An 11,700-nucleotide genomic window follows, 5' to 3' on the forward strand; every position below is an offset into this window, starting at 1 on the left:
GCTTCTCTTATGACTTCTGTATTCCTCCCAGTCCATTTGTCCTCCAATAGAGACAGGGAGTAATTGCTGGCTCTTTAACTCTGTAAGGCAATGACATAATAATCTAAATATAACTACAGGTCTCAGAGTGAGCTACCTTAAAGCTAATACTGTGAAAAAAAATATCTCTGGAGTGTATTTGCCAGCAGGTGGTTGTTACTACAAGTACGTACTGGATTTTAAATTTTGGTAATTTTTTTCTTTTCAATTTTTCTGCAGCATATTCCATTCAGGGACAGAATGTTCAAATGATTAGTCCCTCAAGTGAGTCTCATCAGCAAGTTGTAGCAGTAGGGCAACCCTTAGCTCTTCAGCCACAGGGAACAGTAATGGTAAGTACAGCTTGTAAGTGATTATATCCTGCTTAACTACTTCTTTCTGCATCTCAGTGGGTTTCAAAACTAGGCAAAAGATAAATAGCATTCTTGCAGATAATGGACATCTGAACTATTATCCGAAGGTTTTAATTTGGAACAGCCAAGTTCTCTAACTGCAGAGAAGTCTTACTCTTTTTTTTTCTGACTTTTAACTCAGAAGTTCCCATCCATTATATTTGAAAAACTCTAGATTTCAGCTCTGTTACATGCCTGTGTGTGAAAATTCACTTATATGGTGTTTTTTAAGATTGATTTTGTGGAGATGATGCACTTAAGGCTTGAGTGCTTGAACTTGTATCTTTAATAATGATGTGAAACTGGGAGGAGAGGGTGGTGACCAAATCATGTTCAACTCCACCAAAATAAGGCTGAGAGAAAGAGAGATTGAACCTCTTCTCTAAACATGATGCAAACTGAATATGATCTTTAAGCTATTTAGTAAAAATGGGAAGTTTCCTAGAAACACTGTAATTGTGGAATGCTAAAAATTGTGTGGTCATTTGTTGTTTTCTGGTGTTTTTTTTGTTGTGGGTGTTTTGGTTTTTTTTTAGTTAACATCAAAAAATATTCAGTGTATGAGGACATTGCTCAACTTAGCTCACTTCCATGGAGCTGTTCTTGGTACGTCGTGGCAACTTGTCCTGGCTACTCTTCAGGTATAACAGGAAATACTTGTCTTGCTTTTATGCCTTGATGTTTTGCTTGGGTTTTAAGTTGCTCTGTGAGCAATAGAAGAAGCTTGGATTCTTCTGATGGTGTACTTTGAATTACTTTGAATAAATACTGTATCATTTCCCTTGAATTCTGGAGCCAGCTATGGAGGGCTGCTGGTTAGCTTGAGTACTGTGTTAGTTTCCTCTCTGCTCAAAAAGGTTTTTCTGCTGAAAATGATCCTTCTGTATTTCAGCATCTTGTGTGGATTCTGGGACTGAAGCCTGGTGTTGGGGGTGCATTAAAACCTGGAAGAGCTGTGGAAGGGCCTAGCACAGTAAGCATCACTGTTTTTCAGTTAATGATTATGCAGTATTTTCTATTGCAATCTATAAGACACATTTCTGTCTCTATTTCAAGGTTCTGACTACAGCAGTTATGACTGATCTGCCATCTATATCCAGCATGATTTCAAAGCTTTTTGAAAACTCACAGTAAGAAACCTTGTCTTACAATTCAAATCCTGCATGTATGTCAAACTTGACAGTGTTTTGATAGCTGTTATTTTTCAGGTACCTTGACGATGTGTCTTTACATCACTTAATAAATGCCCTTTGCTCTTTGTCTCTGGAAGCCATGGATATGGCCTATGGAAACAATAAGGTATAGAAAGAGTTCTTTATTTTCTTTTTAGATGTTTTTGTGAAACTGGTAGAAGACTTATACATTTATCCTTTAAGGTATTTCTGATACTAAGAACAGTAACACGTTTGGTGCTCGAGTTAAAAATAAGTTGCATGGTATTCTTGTCTGCTTGCCTCATTCCTTGCATTCTGCTTGACACTTTTATCTTGTTTCCTGTTTCATTACTGGTTTGTTGCTCTCCAAACAAAGAAAATTTAAATTCTTACTGCTAATGTGAGTTCACAATTTATACCAATGCCACAGCACTTAAAAATTTTCAACAATTCATGCCACTGATCCAATGCCTCTTCCAGCTTTGTGGAAAATAACCAGCTGCACAGAACTCAAAACAATGAAGTGAGTGAAATTCATTGATGCCTGTTTGTTTAGAGGTTCATTTGAACCTGTGAGCAATCAGCTGCAGGGGAGAAAATAAAGAATTCCCCCTCATTCCCTGCAAAGTGAGGGATGGAGGAGGATTTGGGCAGAAAGTTGTCTTGGATAATTACAAATATTGTACCAGAAAAGATAACCTCTTAATATGGGAATGTAGGCTTTGAGGTTGGATCTTTTATTTAAGCCATCACTGACATTTGAGCATCTATAGTTAGGGATATGCTTGCCCTCTGCTTGTTATTGTAAACAGATGCTGTTTTAAAATGATGCATTGTAGTGAAGATTTGTATAATTTACAAGTTTTGAACCAGAGAATGTCTTGTTTGTGACTATTCACATGGCTACTAAATTCTCTGAACATTCTGGTTGTGTTCCTATGCTTTTTGTTAACTAAGGAATGTCATGTGTTTCCATTAATGAGATTGTGGGTGGATATAACTTTTAAAAGCTCTTACAATTTCAGAGCTTAGGGATTCCAAGTAGCACAGTGTGTTCTGTAAGGTGCTCGTTTTCATTTCAGTTTTCTCTGGCAATATACTTCATAGAAACCCTGACAATTTAGATATTAGAAATCCTGGGAAACCTATAGTATTCATGTCAGCCTCAGTAAACAACCTTTAGCCCAGAAAGGTTAAAGACTCTGTGATTGAATAAGACTTAATATATTCTCCTAGTCATAATGTAATCCTGGAGGAGAGTTCATGAAAGTTTTTCCTTGGTCTCTTGCTCTAGAGATAATGAAGACAGAAAACATGCTTTATAGTATTTGACAACTACAGAAACAGTTTTAAAATAAGCAAAGTTTGTGTTTAAAATCAGTTGAAAATGAGAATAAGAAATCAGCAGAAGTGGGAAGATATAATACCAACACAACACTAATTTTAACTATATGTTGATTTAAAAAAAAAGAAAATTAAAACAAGTCTTATCACAAATATTTGAATATGTAGTTGATGAATAGGAAGTTTATCCTATTCCTGCGGTTAATTTATGAAGCCCATGGAAGACAAAGAATTAGGGAATTATTAAATGAAATATTCTAGATTATTTTCTAATATGTCATTTGAACTTCAGAAGTTGTGGTGGGGAAGGAGGATATTTTCCTAGTAAAATCTGTTATAAAGCTGATTGGAAGGAAGAATCCGTGAAAACAAGAGTTTCTAGAGGAATATCAGTGCTCTGGTTGTTGTCCAAGTTGGAGAAAACGGTGTGAAAAATTCAGTGTTGTTCATGATGTGCTGTTGCTGCCGACTTGTGGCTCCTCGTGCAGCGCTGGGGCTGCTGCACTGTGTCCTGGCTGTGCAGCCTGTGCTCACAGCCTGCCAGACAGGGCTTCAAGGCTTCTGCTGCACTATCAGGTAGCAAAAGGCTCTGACATTACCTCAGATACCTCAAACTCATGTGTTCAAATTCCGTTTTGTTAAGGAACCATCACTTTTTGCGGTTGCTAAATTACTGGAAACAGGACTGGTTAACATGCGCAGGATTGAGATTCTTTGGAGGCCTCTGACAGGTCATCTTCTGGAGGTAACACATGGCTTTGATCAGTTGTACTAGAATTTAGTTTGTATTCATGAAGATCTTGTGGAAAATCCATTTTTGAAAGTGTTATTTTTTTTAAAAAAAACCCCATCTAAATCGTAATTACATATTTTGGTTTAGGCACTTTGTTTTTGCAGCTCAAATGCATCATAGTGTGAGTTTAAAAGTGAAGGTATGTATTTAAATACCAGGGTTTTAATATCTCTTACAAACTTCATCTTTACTGTGCCATCATCAGTCTTTATACATTTTTTGACACAGCAGTGTTTAAAAAGATAAATGTATTATACCTCATATATGTCTTGTAATTAAGGTAACACATATGGGTTTTACTGCTGTACACAGTATGAATATCTAGGAAGATTTTAAGGTATGTTTTTGCGTCCTTACCAGATAGATTGAAGCCATGAGATTTACTGACAAATTGTTGATTTATAAAAATTTTTCCCTTAATGTTTAAGCTAACATTTGAGTAGTGTCTTTAAGAGAATACTGTACAAATATAAAAATAGGTGTCATAATCTTATTTCAGTTTTTTAAGTATTTTAACTTCAACATGAAAAATATATTCCATCAAGGGAAAAGAGCTTATATTCTGAATTAGAAACTAAAACCAGGTGATGAAATGTAATTGTGTTTTTAGTTCTGTGCCCAGATATGCAGAAGAGTAAAATGCAACAACAGGGTTTGATTTAGAGCAGGTAAAAGAGAAACCTTTTCTTCCTCATATTCTAGAATGTAACAGACACTTTCTTACCACCAGTACATTATTTCAAACAGTATTAAGGACTGGCCATCTCTGTTTATGGAAGCCACATATTGTTTTATCTAGGAGAAAAAAATTGGATACTTAAGGATTTAAAGACCTAAGGCACAGGCATCTCTTCCTTTTGTCAAGTTTTCCCCTCGAAGACAGTAAGGTTCACCACCCACATCTAGAGGCTCTGTGTTTTCATCTAGCAAATAGTCTGTTTAAAACTTCTGTTTAAAAGAAAATAAGGGAGTACTTTAAAAGAAAATGAGATAGACTCTGTATTTCCTACAAAAGAGTGGTAAACACCCACAATGCATAGATAACAGACTGCCAGAAATACAGCATCTATTTCATTTTCTTCTAAAGTACTCCCTTATTTTCTTTTAAACCCAAGTTGTTGAGGTACAGTAAGGAAGGAGAAAACATCAGCTGCAAATTGAATTAAACACTATGTGAGGGAGTAATTTGTTCTCTGTCTCTGGTACTGAATATCTGAACAGATTCAGAGCATCATGAAGTAGTTCAAATTCTTTCTTTTTTTTTTTTTTTATAAGATGACAAAAATATAAGTAAATCAGGAGAGTAGCTGGTTTTTGTCTGCATTTTTTAACAATAAGCTGGCTTTTCTACATTGTCCTCCTTTTCAGTTTGGCTGGTGACTGAGAAGGGAATGATCCACCAACGAAAGTTATCAGTCTTCTTTATGATCCTGACTTGTACTTTGGGTTCTCACACTGTCTGAGCTGGGGCTGGAAGGGTGGGTGGGAATAGTTACATAGGGGTCAATGAAACTGTAGACTTACCATGTTTGTTTGAGGGTAACTATCTGTGCAATGGATGTGCACAATGTTTTTAATTTTTCTGTTCTAAAAAAAGCAATTATCAGAATGATTAGGTTTAGATAATTAGGAGACAGATAAATTAAGACAAGCATTGGAAACTAAAGTTTGAAAGTCTTCACTATTGTTTTGTCAAGTTTTTATAATAATGGAGTGTAAGGCTTATTTTACCTTCGATATGTAGTTACTTCTTGTGTTTTGTTCACTTTCTGTGTTGGCTACTGTCATGTTCCTTACTTGATTATGTTAAGCAGTGTGTGAAATTCCAATTTTGTAGTAGCTTAAGGTTAAGTTAAACCTGAGAGTTTCAGGCATTCATTGAAGGGTTGTTTAGTGCTTTTTAATCAATCATTAGCTGAATTAGCAGTCAGTATATTAATTCTGGAAAATGTATTGACTTGAACTGTGGTGGTTTTCATCGTGTTTCCTTCTGTGTCTTTCACTGCTTCCTATTGCTTCCGTATTCAGAAGGTATGTCTGTCCAAAAGATAAATTTCTTTTTTTACTATTAAACCTAGTTTTATCATCTCAAGATTTTTTGTATTCTTGCTTATATATATACAATTATAATATTGTACGCATATACTCATTTCATTAAAATACCGATTTTTAATATATTCTATATATTGAAACCTTGGTTAAATTAAAGTGACTTTAAGCAAAACATTGCTGTGTTTTCAGGTCTGTCAGCATCCAAACTCCAGAATGAGAGAATGGGGAGCAGAAGCTTTAACTTCTCTCATTAAAGCAGGACTGACATTCAGACATGATCCTCCATTATCTCAAAATCAGGTAAAGTAAGGTTAAGAGCAGCTGCTTTTCTCTTTCATTTATAAAGCAGCTTTACTATTGAGTTTATAAAGCCTATAGCTGTAATGTTCAGGTGTTAACTGCTGAGAATCACCTCATGCATTCTAAGAAACTAAACTATCCTCCTTTATTTTTCAAGTGCCTAACAAAGAGTGGTTATGCTTGAATATTATGTCCATTTTTAGAACAAATTATGGGTCACCCTCACCAGTGCAAACCAAACAATTCCAGGATGTTTAGAAGTACATATGTGACGTGGGGTTGGGTAAAAAATAAATTGACTAACCTTCTAAATCACAGCTATTCAATCTGTGATAAATAAGACATTCTGATATTTTAACAGAGATTCAGAGGATAGTTTTTTCAAGATCTAATAAGTGTAGCCCTTCTGGGTGAGCATAAAGATGTGTGACACTTTTTATGCAGCTGTAACAGCATGCTGTAGCTAGTTCCTGAGGAACCTGGAGAACAGGGGCTGGGGAAGTAGATTTTCTGCTGAGATCCTTTACAAACAGTATTGCAGAAAGGCCTGTTTGACTCTGAATTTGAGCATTTAATGAGTGAGCTACTGAATTAATTTAATGAATCTTTCATTTGTATGTTACCACTTATTAAACACAAAAATAATTAAGGATCAGTTAAATGTTAGCAGCTTTAATATTCTTTATTGTTTACCTTTAGAGACTGCAGTTGCTTTTATTGAATCCACTAAAGGAGCTGTCAAACATTAGTCATCCTGATATCAGGATCAAGCAGTTGGAGTGTGTGCTGCAGATTTTACAGAGTCAGGGTGACAGCTTAGGACCTGGTTGGCCATTGGTGCTTGGAGTCATGGGGGCAATCCAGAGTGATCAGGGGTAAGTGATGTAAATAAAATTTTAAAATCATCTACAATAAGAACAGTAGAAAGAAAATACATGCAGAATTCTTTCATGAATAGTCACTTCCATAATAACCATAGTTTCAGTGTATTTTTTTGGCTTGTGAACAAGTTTACTCAGACTACTCATTGGTAGATTATCATGCTTAAGCTTTATTTTGTCCATTGTGGTTTAATAGAATGTTTTAGCTAACACAATTAAACTAACAAGTCTTAGAACTCTAGAACAGAGAAGTAGACTTTACTGTATAAAATTATCTAAAGACCACTGGAAAGTCTAAACTTAACTCTACCAGACAGTTAAAGTGGACTAAAATGCTTCATCAGAATTTCAAGCTTCAACTTTGTTATAGTTCAAAAAGCCATTTAAAATGTTGCAAATTCATCTAAAAACATTAAAGTGACTTTTTTTTGTTTTGTTTTTACTAATGCTATCTCGTGAGGTATTGTTTTCATAACATTTCTGTGCTTTTGAAGAAATTTGAAATGAGTGTGTGCGTCTGTTTTGGTTCTGTTTTGTTTTTTAAGAGAGTCCTTAATACGGACTGCATTCCAGTGTCTGCAGTTGGTTGTGACTGACTTCCTTCCAACAATGCCATGTACTTGTCTGCAGATAGTTGTTGACGTTGCAGGAAGCTTTGGACTGCACAATCAAGAGCTAAATATTAGCTTAACTTCAATTGGTTTGTTGGTGAGTTTTGTATTAACCTACAGTGATGCCTTTTCTGCCTTTCATTTTTTATTTTTTTTAATGAAAACTAATCTGTAGTCAATTATACAAATGAAAACCACAACCTAAGTTTTCTGAGTTCTTACTAAACTCCCCTGATGTCATTTGGAATCATATGTAAATTTAGTGAGCACAACTGATCTTTACTCTGCACAATTCCAGGGTTAGTTAACGAAATAGAACTGTTTTGTAACCACGTTCATCAGTATCTTATTTTTAATACATTTTTCCCTTTCTAGTGCTTCATGTATAACTGGAGCCTAAAAGCTGGGGTAGGAAAAATTCTTTTTGCACCTTGCAGTATTTATATGCTGATCTTATTTCATCAGTGTAGGGAGATTAAGATCTTGATGTACTTTGCAAAATACTTTGTGAAAATGCGAAGTAATTTATTTCATGATCATTAAGAGCATTTACAATATTTTTTTAGTACAATACCATGTGTCTTAATTATTTTGCAGTGGAATATTTCAGATTATTTTTTCCAAAGAGGTGAAATAATTGAAAAGGAGCTAAACAAAGAAGAAGCAGTGTTGCAGAAACAGGCAGAAGAAAAGGGAATGATGCTGAATAGACCTTTTCATCCTGCATCACCATTTGACTGCCTTTGGTTGTGCCTGTATGCCAAACTTGGAGAACTGTGTGTGGATCCCCGACCTGCAGTTAGAAAGAGTGCTGGGCAGACATTGTTTTCTACCATTGGTGCTCATGGAACTTTATTGCAACACTCAACGTGGCACACAGTGATATGGAAGGTATGATGTGTGAGTTTCCACTAAAAGTTTTGTAAATTGCATGTGTGTTTTAATAGGCATTGACCATTTACCATTTAATAGCCATGCTGCTGTTTGGAATGAGGCAATTTTCAAGGTGGCACAATGGCAGAAATGATAATGGAAGAACTACTATTTTTGTTGTTTTACTATGAATACAACTATGTTATTTGAAGTTGCCTTTTTCCTCTTTTTTTTTCTGACTATTACAGGTTTTGTTTCACCTGTTGGATAGGGTTCGAGAATCTTCTACCACAGCTGACAAAGAGAAGATTGAATCAGGAGGAGGCAACATTCTCATCCATCATTCAAGGGATACAGCTGAGAAACAGTGGGCTGAGACATGGGTATTAACACTGGCTGGAGTTGCAAGAATATTTAACACCAGGAGATACTTACTGCAGCCTTTAGGTAAAATTTATAGTTAGTGAAAGATACAGTAGTAAACTTACTACTCTCATTTATTTTTCTCAGTTAAAGTACTGGACAAGAATCTTAATCTTAGCTTAAAAGTGTGTTTTGTTGTGTCTCACCTGAAATGTTATGAAAATTGTGGAGTTATTAACTCATGCTCCTTAGAGCCAAAAATTGTAACTGCTGATTTTATCTTCTGTATCATGGTACTTGCGATTAAATCTCAGGAGTCACAATTTTGGGTGCCTACTAGCTTTAAATTACAGTAGCCTGATAACAATATTAATTCTTCTATTCTTTTGGATATCAGAACATGCTTTTCCTCTTGTTTTTCTATGGTTATGCAACACTTACCTGGAACTCTCCTGTGGCATCAGTGTGTCAAGTTTAACGGTGCTCTTAGAATGTAACTTGCCTGTAAAGTCAGTGGAGTATTGAACATTTACATTGTTCAGTTGTATGTAGTAATATTTTACAAAAAATACTGACTTTCTACAAAGAGAAAGTGAAAAATAAATAGAGAATATATAGCTTGCAAAGAAAATTCCTCATTGTATCATACCTATACATCCCATAGTATAAAGTTAATATATGCCGACTAGAAATGAGTTGTATCTTATTTAATTTTGGTTAATTGTCATACAGATATCAATATATTAATAGCTATCAAGAAATGTGGTAGGTTTTAAACTATATTAAACTTGAATTAAAGCTTAATAAAAAAATAGGTTCTATTTTAGTTATTCAAACCCTGTAATTAATAACACAGAAAATGGAAGGTTAAGGCAAAAATTAATGAAAAACTCTAATGCCCCAAATGAAGTCTTTCCAATTATCAGAGCATTTTAAAATCAGTCCTTTATAAATGCATTGCATGACTTGACTATAGATTTGACTCTTAATTCCTTGTGTGTATTAACCCTTTTTTAAATCAACAGGTATCTGGTATGTATAAAATCAAATCTGTTTCACTATACTATATAAAGAAAATATATTTTAGTGGTACAGGATGTGGTATGTGATTTTTTTCACTAGCAAATTTAACATGAACCTAGATTGTTTCATTCTTCGTATTTGTATATTTTTCTGTCACATTCTTTCTGGTTATGGTTGAGCTGAAATATATATTATGAAAGTCATTGAAACTGCAAACTAATCTCTTGAAATTTCTGTATACTAGAGTAACAAGTACATGAACAGACTTTTAGAGAGGCAGGGTGGGTGGGAAAGGGAATAGGAAGCAAGTTGCAAATTGATTGTTTTCCTCCCTCTCTCTCTTTCTTAAATAGGAGACTTTTCCCAAGCCTGGGATGTTCTTCTTGATCACATCCAATCAGCAGCACTCAGCAAAAATAATGAAGTTTCCCTGGCTGCTCTGAAAAGTTTCCAGGAGATCTTACAAATTGTTTCTCCTGTGCGAGACTCTGAGAAGCCTGAGACACCACCTGCCATCAATGTTTCTGTACCCCTGGTGGTAGGGACAACAGCTGCCACTAGCCTTGTCAGGTCATTCATGAGAACTGACTCCATAGGAGAAAGAATAGGAAGATACAACGGATCGGAACCGCCTGTAGTAACAGATGAGATTGAAGACTTGAATCTCTGGTGGGCAGCTTGGAACAGCTGGTATAGGATTGGTTCAGAAAGTACAAGGCCTCCAATTACTTGTGACAAATTGACTTTCATTCCCAGCCAGCCTTTTCTTACAGCTTTAATTCAAATATTCCCAGCCCTTTACCAACACATCAAAACGGGTTTCAGCATGGATGATCTCCAAAAGTTGGGTGTCATTTTGAACGGTGCCGTTTCAGTTCCAATCAGTTCAGATGCTTCCCCTTTCATCCTTCCATCTTACACCGAAGCAGTTTTGACAAGTTTACAGGAAGCAGTGCTTACAGCTTTAGATGTTTTACAAAAGGTAATAATGTGACTTCAGATGTGTGGTTAAAGGTAAACTACAGTGTGTCTCACTACTCAGAAATATAGCATGAGGGCTTGAACATGATTTTAAAAATGATTTGTAATTGCAGAGTGTATTATATTAGAACAAGCAGATCTCCATTCCTGGTGCCACCCAGGTGCTCTGTATTGAAAGGAATGGTGTACTCTTTATGAAATGCTCTTTTGCTTGATCACAGAAATACCTTAAGTGTTGTGATGTAGCTGTTTACTTGTCTAGCTAATATTGAAGTACTGTTGCTAATTGGTATCAAAGGTCTGTACATGGAGCTAGGGGAACAGTCCTACAAACAGTGGGAACTCATCCTCAGAGAGGTTGCTTTTTCTCTAGATAGCTGAAAAGAAAGAAAAAAGTACTGCTGCTTTCTTTCTGGAGTTATAAAACATCTCCTTGCAAAATTCACTGCTCATTCAGGAAACTCATTTATTCAAAAGAAGCAAAGTTGACAACAAATGAGATCGTGCATTTGTATTAAGCACTGGTTTTAAAAAAACAAGCCCCCCCAAATACCTACTTGGGAAATGCCAGAATTAAAACTACCCATATGACCTGACTTTATTCCCTTTGGATTTTCATGTTATGACTGCTTCGCTTAACTGTGTGGTCATACTTCCCCCTTACTACTGACCTTACCCCATTTAGCTCACAGAACACATGGTGACTACTAAATGAGCAGCAATTCAGTATCTTTTTGCTTAGTGTGGATTGATTTATCTCATACTTAAACAAGGAAGGCAGAATCATTATCTTGCATCCATTCCTTTAGTTTATGGGTTTAACAAATATTCATGAATGTATTTTGAAAACAGAGGTATAAGAACAGGATCATAGAAAGGCTTAGGTTGGAAGGG

The 11,700-nt window shown here is 35.5% G+C and overlaps 1 protein-coding gene across 1 annotated transcript; it reads left to right on the plus strand.

Moving 5' to 3' along the window:
• Positions 1-255: 255 nt before the first annotated feature.
• On the plus strand, positions 256-10,807 carry LOC103800046 (protein MON2 homolog; the record flags this gene model as incomplete). Its single annotated transcript, XM_009072409.1, has 12 exons — positions 256-371; positions 968-1,072; positions 1,324-1,404; positions 1,488-1,561; positions 1,640-1,730; positions 3,573-3,674; positions 5,964-6,074; positions 6,774-6,949; positions 7,501-7,663; positions 8,164-8,457; positions 8,688-8,886; positions 10,179-10,807. Coding segments are annotated over exons 1-12 (2,109 nt in total), but the record flags the coding sequence as incomplete, so codon positions are not given.
• Positions 10,808-11,700: the final 893 nt, after the last annotated feature.

This window comes from Acanthisitta chloris, unplaced genomic scaffold (genome assembly GCF_000695815.1).
Source record: "Acanthisitta chloris isolate BGI_N310 unplaced genomic scaffold, ASM69581v1 scaffold36483, whole genome shotgun sequence".
Taxonomy (NCBI): Eukaryota; Metazoa; Chordata; class Aves; order Passeriformes; family Acanthisittidae; genus Acanthisitta; species Acanthisitta chloris.